Consider the following 20,253-nt stretch of genomic DNA (forward strand, 5'->3'; position numbering starts at 1 on the left):
CATCAGTTATTGCTAGCAAAACCAGAGTGACCGTTTCCCACCTTGAGGGTCGTCCATGTGAAGAGCTGCTGGATGACTTGAAGCCCCCTGAGGAACGAGGGTACGGAGGTCTTAAGGCAGCTCAGACAGCCAACAGTCCATTGGAGACTGATGGGCTGGCTGACCAGATGATAAAGAAGATCTGCTGTGGGCATTAGCCTGGCAGACGGCTACAAGCTCTGCCTGTGAAAAGCTGGACGAACTCAGCACCCATGAACATCCCTGATTAATCAAGTGGTTTCCATAGCATGAATAGGATATGCATGCGCTGCTCCCTGGCTCAAGGTCCTTAGGGAGGGCAGATCCTGAGTTAGAGGAGAACTCTCCCTGGGGGACTTCTAACAGGGATGGGGCTGAGGAGAGTAATTTTCCACATAAAATTTAAAACTCCAATTATGGCTGCTGCCCTGAAAGTCCTTTGATTCAAACTATGTTAATGAAGACATGGTTTGTGTGAAAGATATTGCTGTTGATCTCATTTGTAATAGAAAAGGCTCTTATTTTAAAGAATACAATATTTAGTGTCTCTACAAGAAAAATTACATTTCACAGTTAAGCAGCTTAGAAGGTAAGTCAAGAAAGACAAAATAAATCAGCTTCTCAAGTGTCTTCCTCAACTACAAAGATAGTTCAAATGTACTGTATCACACCAAACACCACCAAGCAGATTAGTTATACAACTTAGATATTTTAAACCAAAATAAAAAACTTTTAAATAAAAAGAAATAACAAAGAATGCTTAAACATGGTGGCTTTTCCTAAAAAAAAAAATCGATACAAATTATAGTTTAAAAAGCATGCAACTCTTTTTTCCCTTAATTCGTGTTCTAAGATATAATTATTATTTTAAGGCCTTGAAATATAGCCCATTCCATTCTTCAATTAACACATTCCTTCTCAGTTTTACTTTTTTTTTTTTTTTTAGGTACCAGGGCTGGGGATTGAACCTGGGACCTCGTATGTAGGTAGCCCACACTTAATTATTGAGCTATATCCGCTCCCCAATGAGAGTTGTTTTTGTTTTTTTGTGGGTTTTTGTTTATTTGTTTTTAGGAGGTAACGATCATCCAACCCAGGACCTTGTACATGAGAAGCAGGAGCTCAGACTCTTCAGTTACATTCACTCCCCACAATTCTTTTTTTTTTTTTTTAAGATTTATTTATTCATTTATTTCTCTCCCCTTCCCCCATTTTATTTTACTTTTGTAAAGATTTATTTATTCATTTATTTCTCTCCCCTTCCCCCTCCCACCGTGGTTGTCTGTTCTCTATTTGCTGCGTCTTCTTTGTCCACTCCTGTTGTTGTCAGCGGCATGGGAATCTGTGTTTCTTTTTGTTGCATCATCTTGTGTCATTTCTCCGTGTGTGCGGCGCCATTCCTGGGCAGGCTGCACTTTCTTTCGCGCTGGGTGGCTCTACTTACCGGGCGCACTCCTTGCACATGGGGCTCCCCTACTTGGGGGACACCCCTGCATGACAGGGCACTCCTTGCGCACATCAGCACTGTGCATGGGCCAGCTCCACACCAGTCAAGGGGGCCGGTGCGGTTTGAACTGCGGGTTTGAACTGAGGACCTCCAATGTGGTAGATGGATGCCCTAACCACTGGGCCAAGTCCGCTGCCACCCCACAATTCTTCTTAATTCCTCCCCCCCCCCATATTCAGTCATCTTTGTTCTTCCTTTTGGAAGCTCCTCCATTCCTGTGTGCTAGGTTTACTCATTTTACTCTATCACCATAGAAATAATTGTGTAGCTCAGGTTCATAGCCTTTCCCATTAATTCCATGACAGCAGGAGCTATTTCCCACCATGTCTGCTGTCACCCTAAAAGCCACCATTGTATCCAGCTTAGATTATTCCAATCTCCTTCTAATTGAATCCCTAGGTTCCATATTCATACCTGTCCAATTGACTGATTGCACCCGCCAATTGATTCGCCATACCCCAGCCAGAGTAATAGCAGTAAAACAGAAATTGAACCAAGGCAACCCTTTATTGGGTTCCAATTGCATCTAAGTTAAATTCCAAAATCTTTAAAGTGGCCCATAAGGCTCTACATGGTCTGTCTGTGGTCTTCTTAATTCTCCAATTTCATCTAATCCTACTCTCCATTTTACTCACTGTGCTCTAGTCAGTATGTCCTGTCTTTGTCCTCTCTTCCTTCCTTGATTATTTTGTGTCTAAGTTTTTCTTGTGGTGGCCTGTTTGTCAGGGGGTGGGGTGCGGTATTCTTTTATTATTATTATTATTACATTTTATTAGAGAAGCTATAGGTTTACAGAAAAATCCTACATAAAATACATATTTCAGGGTGGGGGATTTTTAATGAGTGTCCTAGGCTGATTAAAAAAAACAAGGAGTTGTCCACATGACATTTGAATGGAGCTCTGAAATGTTAGCTTTGGAGGGCATTGCTTTTGTGGAGAATCAGTTGAACCTATACCATCTAAGCTTTTTAGTAATAGAGCAAATATCATAGCAAATAATAAGGCCAATTGCAATAACAAAAACACAGAAGTAAGCTTCCAGAGATATCCTTCCAGACTTTTTTCTTTGCATTTATTAGTATGTACATAAACATAAGTAAGATCTCTTTTGGAAAAAACAAAACAAAGCAAAACAAACCACAACGAACCAGACAAAAATAGCTTCTCTCCAAGAAATGGCTGATCAGAAGAGGAGAAGGTTTGGACTTGATATGACTCTATGAAAAGACATCTGTAGAATTTCTTTGTTGGCTTTTCCCTTGGACTATGGAGAAAATTGCATGAATCATTCTGTTTAATAGCTTAATTTACCCCCTCCAGTGTGGAAATTAAACTTGTTTACTCCAAACACGCCCATAAAAATTAATATACAATCTTACAGGAATGCTCATTCACTGAAGAAGCTGAACTGTCTTGGGAAGGACCGTTGTCCAGGAGTCCCAGGCATGAGCAGTAGTGATGATGTTATTACACCTTCATCTACAATGGATATTACCAGTCATTCAAATGTTGTCAATGCAATGCACAACAAAACTAAAGTCTTCTCAATCTAATTTGCATTTTTCTTATTGCTAACAAGGATTGAGCATGTTTTTATGTACTTATTGATGACTCATATTTGTTTTATAACCTATTCTTATCTTCTGTTCCATTTGTTGCTGAATTATTTTTCTTTTTAATAAGTATTGTGCCTCAGGATCTGCTTCCCTCAGAGTCTACTCTAAAACAAACATATAGTGGAACAAATATTTTCTCATTTTCTGTTGCTTTTAAAAATTTTGTTTATAGTCATATTTTGTCATTTAGAGTTTCTAAATCGCATGTAATTATCTCTGTCTTTTTCTCTGGGATCCAGAAGTCATAAAGAACTGGCCTGATTTTTTTACTTCCTCAAACATAAGCTCTTTCCTAACTCAGCACTTTGGCACCTCATCTTCCTTCCACCCATGTTCTTTCTACCACTTTTGCCTTGGCTATCTTCTACTTCAACTTTAGGTGTCAGCTGAAATGTCATATCCTTACAGACACTGTTCCTGATTCCTCAATCTAAGCAGATCTCCATATTATTCTGTCATAGCTCTATACATTTTCCTTCATAGCACTTATTTCAGTTTCTAATCGTATCAATAGATTTGTTTGATCATTTGTTAAATGCCGGAATCCTTCACCAGACTCTAAACACTAACAGGGCAGATAATTACACCAGACTTTAAACACTATTAGGGCAGATAATTACTGTTTTTCCAGCATTCTATATCTGTTTACAGTCATAGATCCTGGTTCATTGTAGGTCTTTCGAAAAAATTGGTCAAATGAATAAAGGGATGAATAAAGGAGAAAGGGAAAAGAAAGAACTGTTTTTCTAAAACATAATTTTTAAACAAAGAAAATCCATCAGCTGCTGAGTTTCTAACTCTTCTCCAGGTTTATCACTGAAACTATGGGGCCTCTTTGCCTTATATTTTGGGCGCTAAGATTCTTTTGTGGTATGGGCATGGGGTCGGATAAAAATTTAACCTATCCATATTTTTTTTTGCAATAGATGGCATGAAATTTCTGTCAAAGAATTGCCTTTGGAACCCAGGGTTCTTTGGAATCTAGTTTGAAACCCATTATTTCATGTAATAAGAATATGTGTAAAATGGGGAAAATAGTTCTATGTTTAAACAGTTTAAAAATAAAATTAATTCCCACTGCTTGAGGCCTAAGGGTGAAATCTACAAAGTGGGCAGAAAAAAATGGGTTATTTCATTAGATTTTCTTCAGGACCTATTATTACCAATTTAGTAGCTCACCCTTGAATTGGATTAGAGTATTAGCAGGATTACTATATTTATAATATTACAAAGGATTTATAATGTGTCATTGGAACTGAAATTTCTCATGATTATTTTAGCCTAGAAGCAGTAATAATACTTAATCAAGCTAAACTTTCTGGGTTTTTTTCATGTCATTTAACAGTGTGTAATTAAATCACATGTCATTCTTATTTGATGGATACATTTTATGATGTCCCATTTAATAAACAGCCAGAAATACTGAAAGCTCACCAAAAAAATGTTATTATACCTTAGGACATGGACTTATTTTCACATAGATAAAATCAATCTGAAAGAGATTTCTACATGCTAACAACTAATTTTTTTTTTTTATCCAAACAAAGGAGAATCAAGCTAATTTCTCACCTCTCATGAATTATGTCTCCATTTTGCTGGGTGAGTCTGCTTCTTGGATCTTTTTTTAAAAATTGGGTTAAAATCTCTTTTAAAAGAGGGAGAAGAGCAATTAAAAAAAATAAGTGAAGAGCATATTTGTTATTCTCTCTTCTCTCATGACCTTTTTAAAGAAAATTTCAATGCACCAACTTACTCATTTTTTTGTCATCTGTTATTCTCGTTCCATTCTTCACATACTTAGCCGTTTTCACCAAATTACTCCTAAGGACAAAGGAGAAAAAACAAATGCTCCTTCCCAACTGAGGTGTTTATAACCTGGGTTCTAAGGTAAAATTTAGGGGTCAATGAACTCGAATTTTAAAAAAAGATTGCATCTTTATTTTCATTAACCTCCAACTAAAATGTAGCATTTGGGAAATGGACTTGGCCCAGGGTTAGGGCTTCTGTCTACCATATAGGAGATCTGCAGTTCAAACCCCCGGCCTCCTTGCCCCTTGTGGAGCTGGCCCACGCGCAGTGCTAATGCCTGCAAGGAGTGCCGTGCCACGTAGGAGTGTCCCCGTGTAGAGGAGCCCCATGTGCAAGGAGTGCGCCCTGTAAGGAGAGCTGCCCAGCCTGAAAGAAAGTGCAGCCTGCCCAGGAATGGTGCCGCAACATGGAGAGCGGACATAACAAGATGGCTCAATAAAAAGAGACACAGATTCCCGTGCCGCTGACAATAACAGAAGCGGACAAAGAAACTAGAGGTAGCAAATAGACACAGAGACAACCAGGGTGGGGGGGAAGGGGAGAGAAATAAATAAATAAATCTTTTTTAAAAAATGTACCATTTATGAATATAGGGAAAAAACCCTACAGCAGTTATTAGCAACACCTGTGATTCTGTTTCCAGTGACAATGACATAGAATCTTTATATCACTATTTGATGTTGTAGATGTCTCCAAATATCATTTATACTCATCACTACTTCAAAATTATGGTAATTATTGGATCTAAGCTAGATCTAGATACTTAACGCATTAATGAAGGAGCAAGTGTGCTATTAGATCACAAAGTTTTTTTCTAAAGTATTTTGATAAAGATATTTCAATATGATTGGTTTCCTTTTTAACTTTCTATTCTAATATGCATTTAAAAACATTACTTTGAGAAGGGTTCATAGGATTATAAGGCTGGCAATGGGGTCCATAGAAAAAAATGGTTAAGAATCCCTGGGTTAGCCTAAAGCAGTTATTCTCGACCTTATTAGACCCAATCTTCCCTTTAAAAAGCAAATCTTTTCTAACATTTCCTTCACTACTCAGAGATGAAATCCATTGATATTAAAGCATACTACACTAATAAGTTCCAAAAAAATCAATATAATGCCTGTTACATAAAGAAGTATAAAATAAATTTTAATAAAAGTACATGTATTTCAATATGCCAATGCTCGGGCACCAGGACTCAAGATATATGAAGTAGTCCTATGTTTGCATCTATATGCAAAGTCACTGTGGATTTGAGAGCTATAAAAGCAGACTCAGGGGAGCGGATTTGGCTCAATGGATAGAGCATATCCACCTACCACATGGAAGGGCAAGTGTTCAAACCCAGGGCCTCCTGACCCTGGGAGTCCTGACTGCGTGCTGGCCCACACGCAGTGCTGATGCACGCAAGGAGTGCCGTGCCACGCTGGGGTGTCCCTCCCATAGGGGAGCCCCATGCGGAAGGAGTGCGCCTCATAAGGAGAGCCGCCCAGTGCAAAAAAAGTGCAGTCTGCCCAGGAGTGGTGCCACACACACAGAGAGTTGACGCGGCAAGATGACACAACAAAAAAAGACACAGATCCCTGATACCACTGACAAGAATACAAGCGGACACAGAAGAACACACCATGAACGGACAGAGAGAGCAGACAACTGGGAGGCCGGGTGTGGGCAGGGAAGGGGAGAGAAGTAATAAAAAAAAACAGACTGAGACAGTGTGCAGTATTAGTGACTCAAATACCATGAGCATATTAAAACAATGCAAAATATAATCTTGTGTTTATATACAAAATGGCTTTCATTTTTAGGCTTAGATAATGAAAAAACAAAGAAGCAGGTTTTCACCTACATGAATGCCTGGTGGAAAATTTGAGAGCAATGTGGACACAGACAACTTTTTCTAGTGTTGAGTAGTCTAAGTCCCTCTAGCATCCCTGGTCCCTATCCACTAAAATGTCAGTAATGCTCCTCAATACTAGTAATATCCAAAAACTCCCGACAATTTTCAAAAATGCACAGACACAGTACTGCCCCTTTTGAGAACCTCCCTAAATCTTGAAATGTCTCTGAAAATTCACGGTTAATCTTAAAATTAATGTAACTTTTGTATCCTATGCTATTAGTGTGCTTATTTTAAATAGATAAATGGATAGATATAGATATAAAACCTGCATGTATCTGAAACCTGCATGTATCTGAACTACCTGGAAGCCAGTCTCAGTATACAAGTCTAACTCCAAAAGCATTAATAGTAATATAAATATCTCTGTAAGTTTCAAGGGGAGTCTTAGGAAAGAGTTACGTTTCATCAGATACAGCAAAAAGTTCCTTAAAATATCCTCTGCTCTTTTAAATCTCTCCCCTCTTTTCCAAAGTCCATCTCTCTTCTTACTCCCGCCAGATACCTATCCTTCAACTTTTCCAGCCAGGCTGGCTTCAGATCTTTCCACCACAAACATGCTCCAACCAGCAGAACAGTTGATACATACAAAACAAAATGCAGTCACTAGGTTTCCTGTTCACCGCCTTCAGATAGAACATAAACTCTTCAAAGAGTTACTTGATATATATCCTTTTGTTGCTTTATGGTGGGAGAAATGGAAGAATAAGGCATTTAGGTATCTGGAATTTTGGTTTTATAGTTTCTGAATTTTAGGAACAGATTTAAGGAACACGGTGGTCCTGAAATCTGCTTTTCCAGCCCTGCCGCCCAGCCTCATTCTGAGTTCTGGCTTATTCTGATTGTTTGATCTAGATGCATTGATACCTCACAGTGCCTTACTCAAAGCGGTTACTTAAGAATTGCTTTAAAAATAATTTGTTCACAAGTATTCTTTTGAATTGGAAAGTTAAGAAAAGAAATTTGACAGAATGTCATTTCAGAAAATTAAACAAAATTCAGTTAGGCTTCTTAAAGGGTAAGCCACAGGAGACTGAGGTTCCGGAGACCCACCAATTGCTCTCTGTTTGTCAGGTGGTTAGAGGTGTCAGTCACACTGAAACTTCTTTTTCACCCTGGCCAAAGGCACAATATACAGTACTTTCTTCATTCAAGGGACCCAGGGCTATGTCATAATATTTATTGGGAAATCTCTTTTGAGAACGCTTGTAAAAAACATCCTGTTGAATTTTCGTACAGAAAAGGACCTACAGTTCTACCTGTGAAATATAAAGAAAAAAAGGATAATCAGTGAAATAGTGCCTCATTCAGAAAGTTGTTTTGTTTACATTAAGAAGTCTTGAAACTGGGACCTAAATTTAGTCACTAATAGTTGTGTAAATTGGAAAAATAATTTTTCACATTTCAAATGAGATGCTCAGAAACCTTTTAAAAAATGGGCCTCTGAACCCATCCCTTCGAGGGCATGCAGGATTTCTCAGGATGATCCTTGTTTATAGCCTGCTTCCATAGAGCAGCTTTTTGCATACTCGTCTTCCTGAGACTACTTTAGTAAGCCAGGCATTTATTTACTTCTCTCTTCCCCGTTTTTATTTGGTGACGTAGGTAGAAACCTCCAAATGTAACCATGGAAGCTAAATTTGACCTGTTTTGCTCCTCATTTCTCCCAAACCATGAGGAGAACTGCTGTCCTTGCTACTCTATCTCACCGAAGCCCCGTTCCCAGGCAGCTGGGCCTGGGTTTGAACCCTAGCAGGGAGAGCTCACCATGATCCTTTACACTTACCCTTCTCCCGTTTGCCACAAATCAATCAACCAAGATAAGGGGTTGTAGCAGTTTGATATGATTGATGAATTCCAAAAAGAAATATTGGATTATGTTTGTAACTGATCTTTTCCTCTGGACATATTAGATTATATTGGATTCATAGGTTTACTTGACTAATTATGTAAACTGCTTGTCCCAGCAGGGCAAGGTTAGGGTTAGGGTTAGGGTTAGGGTTAGGGTTAGGGTTAGGGTTAGGGTTTTGGTGGGTGGGGACTCACAGATAAAAGGCATGACAAAGGACAGAGTTAAGGGCTTTGATGTTGAGTTTGAGGCTAAAGCTGGAGCCCCAGGGAGAGACAGAGCCTTTCGCCTGATAGTCTACAGCTGACTTTGTGGAGAGAGGCAAAGCCTAGAGAGCCTCATAGTCTACAGCTGACCTTGTGGAGAAAATAGGAGCTGAGCCCAGAGGAGCCCAGGAGGCTGAACCTTCATAGCTGTCGGCAGCCATCTTGCTCTAACACATGAAAATAGACTTTGGTGAGGGAAGTAACTTTTGCTTTATGGCCTGGTATCTGTAAGCTCCTATCCCAAATAAATACCCTTTATAAAAACCAACCACTTTCTGGTATTTTGCATCAGCTTTTGGCTGACTAATACAGGGATTTTGATCCCTAGTGATTACAGCCCTCAAAAAAATTAAAACTGAATTAATTTTTCATTCTGTCCTGATCTGCTTTCTGCTGTTCTCACCTTTTGGAATGTAGTGGGGAAGACAGGTTATGACATTTAAAGAGAATAAACATATTGCACATACATGTACTGTACAACAGTAGACTCCTCCATTATAATCAGCAACCTTGTTTTCCATTCTCTATCCATCTCCATTTCTCCCCATTCTGGAGCCCCAGGCTCCACCAGGGTCTCCTGTGACATTATGTAGCTTCCCTTTACCATTACCTACCCACCCTTTCCACTATGCACCTTTCCTAGCTTCCCTTCAAAACTGATGAAGTGAATAGTTGCCTATCATTCCTTCCTTTCTGTGCTTTATTCTCTTTGTTTGATTCTAATTAATGAAAATAAAAGTTTCTAAATTTACATTTTCTTAGGGTATTGTAAATAAAAACAAATTGTATACTTGAAAAAGAAAATGATCTCTGAGACTTTCAGCTCAATTAAGTTGGTGGAGGTGTGGGTTGGTGAAGGAGGTGGGTCAAATTCTACAAAATAAAAATGAGATAGGACATTTGCTTAAAAATAAAATGATACAAAGTTTTCCCAATAGTAATAAAGACATAGTATGCTAGAATCTACAAAATAGGGGAGTCTAGTTGCATTTTAAAATAAAATGATTAATGATTTTGCAGACAAGTTTGTCTAAAGTAGTAGTGTAGCAAATGCTGATGCTAAGGCAACAACAATGCAAATTAAAAGCAAATTGTGTTATAGAATATTTAAGGATACTTATGACAATCTTACAGGCACAGTTAAGAAGTTAAAACAGAACAATTCTTTTAATTAGTTTATAAAAGAAAGTACATTTGATAAGGAAAGAAAAGGAATGAATGAAATATTTTCTAAGTGTAAATTACCACTCTAGATACTGAAATATTTTCTAAGTGTAAATTACCACACTAGATATTGCTTCATAAGTTTGTGAAATGTAAAGCTCTTTTTATTTTTATTTTTTATTTTAACAAATCAATTTTATGTGTGTGAGGTAACAGGACCGGGGATTGAATGCTGGACTTTGTATGTGGAAAGTTGGCACTCAACCACTGAGCCACACTGTCTCCCAAGTTGTTTTTTTCCCCATTTATTTGCTTGTTGTTTGCCTTTTTTGTTTTTAGGAGGCACCAGAAACTGAACCCGGGACCTCCCATGTGTGAGGTGGGCACTCAACCTCTTGAGCCATATCTTCTCCCCAACAAATCAATTTTATTGATACTTATTATTAAAGCATAAATCCATCCAAATTATATAATAACTGTATTTGGTATAATCACATAGTTGTGCCTTCATCACTTCAATCATTTTTAGAGCTTTTTTTTTCATTATTCCAATAATAATAATAAACAACCAAGACTCTTGACATCAGTTTTTATATTTTTTTTACCAAGAAAAAAAATTCACTATAGCTGTTTTTGTTTCCTAGGCTGCTTAAAACAGATACCATTAAATGGTTTGGCTTGAACAATGGGAATTTATTAGCTTACAGTTTTGAGCCTGAGAAAATGTCCAAATCAAGGCATTATCAAAGTGCTATTTTCTTCCCAAAGACCAGCTGCCGTAGATCCTTGGCTTCTCTGCCACATGGCAAAGCACAAGGCATGGTCTGCTCGTCTCTCCCTTCTCTTCAAAGTTTTGTTGATTTCAGCTTCCTGAATCCATGGCTTTTACTCACTGTCTCTGTAATCATTCCATTTATAAAGGACTCCAGTTATAGGATTAAGTCTCATCCTGAATGAGGTGGGTCATACCTTAACTGACATAGCCTCATCAAAAGATCCTACTTATAATGGGCTTAAACCCACAGGAATGGGTTAACTTTAAGAAAGTGCTCTTCTAGGGTACATATAGCTTCAAACCACCACAATGGCATTTAATTTAAAGAATACATATGTGTATGTGAGAGTGTGTATGTGTGTGTGTGCATATGTGTGTTTATAATTCAAGGTCTAAAATCAGAGACAAGACCCCTGTTGTTTTGTGTATTCTCACAATAATCATTTCCCAATAGAATAATGCTCAGTATTATGATATAGAGCTATGATATATATTTAGAAGGACAAAATGTAGCTTACAAATACTGGATGAATATGAACTCTAGGTAATATTCAGAAAAAATTTTGGAGTATTTTGTAAAATGAAAAATATTCAAAATGTATGGTAGCATGAAAAACATTTTAAAAATCTCCTCTTTGAATAAAGTATTCTAAATGCCAGTGAAATATGACAATAATATCAGCTAAACTGCTACAATTTAAGTTTATAAATCTTATACCAGAAATTAGAAAGTTTTCGAAAATATTTTTAAAATCTTATTACTTTTATTGAATACTGCTATATTTGATGACCCAGCTCCCAAAGACGGCTATTGGCTATCAACAATGAGCAATTAGGAAATTTCTTATTTTCTTCTTTATTATGTTGCAGAGTAGAATCTTTTTATTTGCTATTAAGATAATCCAGTGTTTTGGAAAATGACAACCATAACCCTGGCAGATTTTTTGTTATGCTTATCAATGTAAAAGCAGAAACAGAACTGCTATTCACTAATTAGGTAATTTTTCTTTAGCTCCAAATTGCATCTGACTGCAGTTTCATAGTTGTGGTAGTCACTGATTTGCCACTCGATCCCTTTTAATGAACAACTTTTTGCCCCAGCTATTGGGATTACAGGTAGCATAAAGCCTTCAGCTATCAGCGTCTTCTGGGATAGCCTTTCCTGCCTTGTCCAAATCATGTCCCTATAGGGCAGCCTACATCCATTGGGGTTATAAAGGTCTAGCAATTTTGGCCTTTTATTGGGCAACTTTACTTGGTCATTTAAACTCCAGAACTTTCTGTAGTGTCACCTGAGGCTGTTGCTGGATCTGCAGCACAGCTTGACTTCTTTCATCCAATGCTGCTTTCTTCTTTCACTTCCCCAGATACTGATCCCTAGGGCACAACCTACTGAGAACTGTCCTTGTTAAACCATCTCAAATTTGCTTCTCAGAGAACCCAACCTGTGAACATAGTTTCATTTTCAACTGAACATCTCTGTATTCTTTCAAACCCAATTGGACCAAAGTCAGATTTGTCACTTTAACTCCAAAGTTTCTCTCCCATTCTTACTTCTTTGTATCTAAGAATAACACTACATATCTTGTAGTTATTATGTATAGAAAAGAGTGATATTTTGACTCTTCCATCATCACTTATCACTCCACTACTGCTAATCAGGCATCAATTTTGGCATTTTTTTCCAAACCCAACACTTCTTTTTTGCTTCCACTGCTAGGATTACAGTCTGGGTTCTTGTTACCTGAAATCTGAGTTACTGTCAATACCTGGCTACCTTGCCTCTTATTTCTTATTCTAGTCCTTCCTATATAGTATTTTTAAATTGGTTTTCCTAAATCATCAGCTTTATAAAATCAATGACCTATTCCAGAATTTCTGGTGGTTTTGCATTTCCTAAACTCCAGAAATGTTTTTTATTGGTATCATGTGTATTTGTCTTTACTCTTCAACTTACAAACTCCTAGGATTGAGACTTTTATTTGTACCTGATGAGAGTTGGAGATATCAATGATGGAAACCCAATGATTCATATTTCAGTGTCTAAATCTGAAGTAATCAAATCTTATGTAATAAACATTTCCTTCAGAAATTCATATCTTAAAATTTTAAAGGAGTTAACCTGGTATAGGTTAACTTAATTTTAATACCTTAATTCTGACTCTCAAATATTTCAGTAAATGGTAGAGAATGAAAGATGGGGATCTGAGTGATTAACAATAATTGTAAACTTGTTTCATTTCCAGAATGCATAATTTGGTAATATTTAAAAATGTCATTTATAAAATGACAAGTTAGTATCAAGTTTCCATTTTAAGTAAGCATCTTCTATTCTAAAGAGTTTAATATTTTTTATTGGTTTCTTCAAATCAGGATACACATAACTTGTTGGCAGTTAAGATGTATTGCCAGTGTTAAGGAAAGCTTATTGGCAAGAGGGGTCTTAGAAATTTGTGTTGGATTCTCCCAATGAGTAACTGTTAGGAAACAGAAAATAGTGTTAATTTGAGGAATAATTCTCTCAGAAAATTCTTGTCTTCATCATTTCCTTAAAAAAAAGCCACCTTTTTTTTTAATGCTATGAAGCAATAATAAGCCTATAAATCTGGCACCTTGAACACTTTTTCTTATTTTAAGAATCTTTAGATCATCAGAAACTAGCCCACACTTTTGGGTTGGTAGGAATTTGTCTTATTGAAACATCTCATCTTCAAATGTTAATGGAACAATTAAGCCTTTTCTTTTTCCACACCGGGAATAATAAAATTACAATCCACTGTGATATATGAATACAGGAGACACCCCAAACCTACCTTTTTGTAGGAGAACTTGTCTTATAGTTTACCTAGTTGAGCTGATACATTACAGAGCTACCACTGTTGACAAAAGAGTTCAGGATCTACAATCTAAGTGGACAGTCTAAGTGGTTAGTGACATCTCCCAGACATCGCTCCTGAAACCTCAGTAGGCCAGTGTCCTAACTTTATTTAACTGTCACAAGTAGGCCAGTGTCCAAACTTTAAGTGCCACAAGTAGGCCAGAGTCCTAACTTTATTTAACTGTCACAGAATAACTGGGGATGCTGAAAGAACGTTGGTGCCGAGTAGGAAGAATATGAATCCTGTTCACATTTGGAGTAGGACGTGTCGTGAGTGATCACACAGACTTTCCCAGTGGCCTAGGCAGTCTCCAAAGAAGTTCGACTACAGGGCAGATGCTGCTCTGTGGAAACAAATTGCCCAGGGAATTGCCAGAAACACCAACAGTACTTGGCCTGTGTTAGGCCAGGATTCAAAGAAATCACAACAATGTCCACTGCCTCACAGAGCTCACTGTCACATGGTAAATCATATATTCATTCACTGATTATTTTTCATATTACATTTTTATGAAATATAATATTGAGTGATTACTTTGTGCCAAGCTCTGCTCTGAACCCTGTCCAATGTAGAAGATGTGTGCACACAAAAACATCACTGTAAAGCATAATGACCCAGTCTCCTTGTGAACACTTGACCTTGACACAGACTAAGAGTAAAAAGTATAACTTCCTCAAATGCAATGTCCTTCATGAAGCCCTTTTCTATTTATGCCCAAAAGGGGTGACTCCTCCTTTCTCTTTCTGCAATGATGCTTGGTACTCCTCAGGTATAGCTCTGAAATACCAAGTTCCTTGTTTTCACCCTGACGAGCCCACCAAATTGTAAGCATGCATGTGCTTAGGACTTGAGACTGCACCATGCCTTGCAAATAGTAACTGCTCACGTAGTGGAGAGCTAAATTGCTCCGGGAACTTCCCCTTACTGAAAAAGACGTGGTAATCGCGCGAGAGGGGCTGGCCGCTCTCCTGCGCTCTGGGCAGCGCTTTGGAGCCGCGGGCAGGCCTCCGGGGCGTGATCGGGTCCCAACCCCCAGGCCAGGAGTGACGACTCCGAGCGGTAGGGGGCGCTGGCGCGCAATCGCGCCGGACCCCCCGACGCAGCCAAAGGGAAGAGTGGGACCATCACCGACGCCATGCGCGCGCTGCTACCGCTGCTACGCACGGGTGGGGGTTGGCGCGCGGGGGGTCCCGCCGCAGCCCGACTACCGGGGGTGCCGAACGCTGGCCCCGGGCCGCGCCGCGCTATGGCCCTGTACCGCACCGAGGAGCGAGGCGAGCCCTATTCGTGCGATTACCGCCTCTTCTTCAGTAAGTAGCTCGCGGAGACCCGGCGCCCGGCGCGCCGCAGGACCCGAGGGCTGGGACTAGAGCCCCTCTCCGCGCAGCCTCCCTCCTCCCGGCGCGCCGCGGCCGCCGCTGAGTGGAGGCCGCTTTCGCCCTGCGCGGGGGCCGGCACCGCGCCGTGGGAGCTGCTGGCGACAGGGAACTAAGACCCAGAGACGCAGGGCGGCGGACGGTCGCAGCGCCGCGCGTGTCGCTCTCGGCCGGGCCAACCGCCCTCCGCGAGTCGCAGGCGGAGCGTGTCGAAGCGCGCGCGGCCTCCCGCGGCGGCCTCGCAGCCATTTGCCAAGCCCGGGGTTGCAGTCCTGCGTTCACGCAAATTAGTAACGAAACGGGGGGCCAGGAATCCTGCCGCCCTCCTAGTGAGCGTAAGAAAATCTTTCCTTGTGTGGGCTTCCTGCAATTGGAGAGGCTGGCAGAATTTTGAAGATGCCTAGTCCAGCGGTTTTTCATCTCTTTTGGAATTTGGTGAGGGATCTTCTCCCAGAAACATGAGTCTATACTCACGAGTTTGCCTACACTTCTTGGCGACCCAGAATGCCATCCAAGATCAGGAGGCCGGTTGGAGGTGAGGGCTCAGGTGAAGACACTCCCTCTTTCCCAGATTGAACACGCCCAGAGGGCGAAGCGACCTGTAAGGGGACGGGAAGGTGCCAGCTCTCCTTGACGCTCTTTTTCTTTGAGCCTCGGTACTTCACTGTGAAGGTTAGCTGTAACGTGAAAATCGCGAGGTTAGCTAAGTTGCCTTCATACTTCATTGACCTCAGCCCTAATGGGAGTAATACCTTACATTTGTAAGGTCAGCCTTGCTTGTCGCACACCGGTTAAGAACACGGCTCTGAAGCCTTTGAGAGCTAAACGAATCCTAGATTATTCACCTTTCAGTTCTGTGATCCCCTGCAAGTTTCTTAACTTTGCTAGGCCTTAGTTTATCTCATCTGTAAATTGGCCATAGGAATTACAGAACACAGTGTATGTAAAGTGCTTAGTCACTGAGCCTGGAATGTAAATTTTGATTAATAATATTTGTAATCATTATTGATATCTGTAATTTATAAAATGTTTACACTTGACCCGCTTGAGGTTAGGCTGAGTATTTATTATTGTCCTTTTATGGGCAAGAAATCTGACGTTGCCTAAAAAGTCTTCTGATGATAAGGCAACTGGTACTAGAATTCCTATTTTCTTCAAAATTAGTTGTTCTTTTCTTCTGTGCTGTATATTCTTTTTACATTCTTACTTGGTAAAGATGGATTAGTTGGACAGGAACCATTTACAAGAAGTACCAATTTTTTTAATGGGTTGTGTTCCAAAGAGTTACAATGTGATAATGGGAACAGTTTCCCATAGAATAGTGCTATAAAATGACAGATTTTTAAGCAGATAAAGGCCTGTGTAATCCATACAATTCTAGATTTGTAATAATAACAGTAATGAACAATAAACAACAAATAGTCAATAAATATTTATGAAGTATGGTAGACACTGTCTACAAGTGTGCTACAGAAAAAACTAAATTACAGGCCTTGCTCTCAAGAGATTCATAATAGCAATATGATTAACAAAAATATAAAAAAACACTGAAAAATATTTTGGTTAAATGTTGGTCAAGGAAAAACCAGCTTGAGGAGCCTTGAGCATCCAGTGTAGGGGAAGGAAAATGGATTTGGAAAGGGCCACCAAGGCCTTAATCCTGCTCTGCCCTTAACTCTTAAAGTGTGCTCTTGGGCACCTGACTACTTCGTTTCTCAGGGGTTGGATTCTTCACCTGTAAAAATGAAGCAGTTGCAGTGATCTTCAAGGACCTTCTCAGCACTGATATTCCATAAAGGCATTGGGTGAATAGTAAATATTCCAGTGAGGAACTTGAGGCTCTTCTGGTCTCAGACTGGTTGTTCTTTAGCAGTAAGTGTTCTCCATACTCATGTTTTTCTGTTAATATTTTTCCATTCAGTTGAGATAAACTGGGCAGAAAAGAAGAACAAATGTTTTACTGAGTTAAATTGGTAACAGTAAAGAAAGGGGAGTGTAGTTTGGGGGAGGGGGCAGGTGGTGAGAGGGTCATTGGAAAATATGTTGGGTTAAACAATTCCTGAACTAACCAGCAGATGGTACGGTTGGCCTAGAACTGTTTACTGCTTGCTAGAAGGGGTAGTTCAAAGTGAAAGGTAAAGCAACTTTAGGATGAGTGGGGAAAGAGTGAAAACAACACAATGTTCTTTGTAAAGATGCTCACAAACATTTTAAAACTGAGTTTCTGTATAATGTACTTGGGTGCAACTCTATATCACTTCAAAGAAAATTTAAGTATTGCACTACTTGGCTAGAAAGTGCTATTCAGAGTTGTTAATACAGAATCATTTCCACATTTCCAAATATATCCCAAGTCTCTGATAGACTGGTGCAGTGGAAATAGAACATTTTTGAACTTCATCTCTGTAAATGGTTTTCTTTATTGACATTCAGAAGAATCAGAATAAAGAATAAGTGATGTAATACTTTTTTTTTTTAATTTGGTTTTGAACTTTGTAGAAACAGTACAGTATTGAAATGAGACAGGATGATTTAGGGGAAAAAGTGCCCTGGTAGGAATTATTGGGCCACGTGGTGCCAGCAGTCCCTGCTAGTAATTGGATTGTATGGCCCTGAGTAAGTCATGTAACCTCTTGACTTCACTTTGTTAAACCCTAGAATGTGGAGAATGGAGCTGTTTAGTTGAGCACAGCATCCCATGGGATGATATTAGCATTTCTTAAAAAAAAAAAAATATGGCATTTGTGGTTTAGTAAATTAGGGGAACACTTTACCTTTTATTGTCTTCTTGGAGTCACAATGTGCATGTTAAAATTCTAGAAAATTCTGCTGGAAAGCAACTTGAGCCAATCTTTTAAACCATTGATTCCTTATTTCTTAGCATACCTGTTAACTTCTTAGGGATGCTAGAATTTCATGGAACTCATTTTGGGAAGACTGGATAGAATGATTTCTGGAAATCCCAGAAGTAACTTTTATATCATAGAAACAGTTGTAGGCTTCTAGCCAAGGCTAGAACTCAGGTTGTAGTCCTGACTTGATTATCTTGGGCAAATCATTTGCCCTCCCTTAATTCAGTCTATCCATCTGTAAAATTGGAATAGCATATAACTTTATAGATTGCTGTGCCAGTTAAATGAGATGAAGTGTGTAAAAGTTATTGGTGTCTCACACATGGTAGTATTTAATACCATTTTTTAAAAAATACCTGTTTGCCTTTAAGACATGAGGCCAAAATTCTTATTGTTAAATTCTGAAAATGGTGAAAATAATGGGATGTAGATTTTATTGAATGTTTTAAGTATGTTCCAACTTATTAATTCTTAGGTCTCAGAGTTTTAATGGGTACTGCCTGCAGTCTCTTGAATTAATTGTGAAGTCATAATGAACCTAGAGTTGACTGTATGGGACCAAAGACCTAGCACTGCATGTTATATTCCTTTGATGTCTGCTTGTTTGTTTGTTTTTTCTATTAGGATGATAATGCATTATTTCAGCTTTTTTTTTTTTTTTTTTAAGATTTCTTTCTCCCCCCCCCCCCCCCCCCCCCCGCCGTGTTTCTGCTCTTCTGCTCTCTGTGTCCATTCGCTGTGTGTTCTTCTGCTTGTATTCTCATTAGGTGGCTCTGGGAACTGATCCTGGGACCTTGCAGAGTGGGAGAGAGCGATCATTCTCTTGCACCACCTCAGCTCCCTGATCTGCATCTCTTATTATCTCTTCTCTGTGTCTCTTTTTGTTGCGTCATCTTGCTGTGCCAACTCTCCGCGTTGGCCAGCCCTCCTGCACGAGGCAGCACGCCTGTGCAGGCCAGCACTCCACATGGGCCAGCACTCTGCGCAGGCCAGTACTCCACACAGGCCAGCACACTGGATGGGTCAGCTTGCCACACAGGCCAGCTTGTCCTCACCAGGAGGCCCTGGGCATCAAACCCTAGACCTCCTATATGGTAGACGGGAGCCCACCCAGTTCCTTGAGCCACATCTGCTTCCTGTGTTTGTTTTTAATAAAGCTTTTCTCAGAGGATAGGGAGAAGCTATGCTTTCTATAATTAGGACTTTTGTTGCTATGAGGTAGATGACTGGTTCACTAAGGGAACCAATGCTGTGGATAATTCAAGTTTTTATTTAGTGGGGTGAATGGTGTAGTTCTTTAACAGTTTATCATTTATAGTAAGCATATGCTTATGTTGGAATTACTGTAGGCTTTCTTTTTTAAGTACATCATTTGGATAGTAGGTGGAATCTGTTATTGAATGTTCCATACGTTTGTACTTAATAAAGTTTCCTGTGACTAACCCACAAAATGTGTTTTTGAAACTTAAGTATATGAGTACCTATAACTTGTTTTTAATTTGGCTGATATCATAGAGTTTGAATTGATACAACAGAACATAATGGGTATTGTATGAATATAGAAAAATAAATGAAAAATTATATGTATTTGGTCATCAGTCCATAAAAGTCTTAAAACAGCTTAGTTTTCTAAATAAAGTGCTGTGAAATCTGTTTCTTCTTGTGATCTATATGGAACAGATGAAACATTTTTATAGAAGTTGATTTTGTAAACTTTTAAAGATGTTTTCATCTTTTTATAAATAAAACAAAGCAAAGCTAACTTTAGTTATATTCACTCCTATATGGATCTTTCTAAATGGTTTTAATAATGATATGTTGGTACTTGGCATATCTGTAGCTAGGTGGTGTAAACACAGATGCATGCTTTGCATTCCATTCAATTTTCATACTTGTTAAAACAAGTAATAAACTTTCATCCTTACAAAAGTTTTTGCTGTGAGAGAAACACATAAGTAGATAACTTACAAATGATAGAATGAAATCTTGTTTTAGTCTGGTTGAAGGGAAAGTTTTGACACTGTTTGGCCATGGCTTTATTGATGGGCCTGATAGAATTCACTAGTTGATGCTTAGCTTCGCAATCTGATTTTTGACAAGAGTGAAATGCTGAGAAAAGATGGTGGGCTGATTACAATCATTGATCTCATCGCATTCCCTGTTACAGCAATAGTAAGTGAATAAAAAAGGGTCACCCCAAAACAACCAGTAAAAGGAACCACCAGAGCTTGAGATTTCAAA

The 20,253-nt window shown here is 39.1% G+C and overlaps 1 protein-coding gene and 1 long non-coding RNA gene across 4 annotated transcripts in view; one reads left to right on the forward strand and one right to left on the reverse strand.

Annotated features, from left to right (window-relative positions):
* Positions 1-2,579: 2,579 nt before the first annotated feature.
* Positions 2,580-19,659, reverse strand: LOC101441737 (uncharacterized). Its single transcript, XR_009185161.2, has 5 exons — positions 15,635-19,659; positions 4,896-4,963; positions 4,712-4,787; positions 2,906-3,005; positions 2,580-2,790 (listed from the first exon to the last, which is right to left on the reverse strand). It is a non-coding gene; the product is annotated as an uncharacterized lncRNA (long non-coding RNA).
* PPA2 (inorganic pyrophosphatase 2) overlaps positions 11,752-20,253 on the forward strand; it is a 120,144-nt gene continuing 111,642 nt past the window's right edge. For 2 of the 3 annotated variants that reach the window (XM_058294615.2, XM_012518669.4), the window contains exon 1: positions 11,752-15,094. In XM_058294615.2, coding sequence (XP_058150598.1) covers positions 14,920-15,094 — 175 coding nt within the window. In that variant the 5' untranslated portion in view covers positions 11,752-14,919. Of the gene's footprint in view, positions 15,696-20,253 lie in introns of all 3 variants that reach the window. The other variant, XM_058294630.2, reaches the window with a different exon arrangement.

The sequence above is a fragment of the Dasypus novemcinctus genome, chromosome 1, assembly GCF_030445035.2.
Source record: "Dasypus novemcinctus isolate mDasNov1 chromosome 1, mDasNov1.1.hap2, whole genome shotgun sequence".
NCBI lineage: Eukaryota > Metazoa > Chordata > Mammalia > Cingulata > Dasypodidae > Dasypus > Dasypus novemcinctus.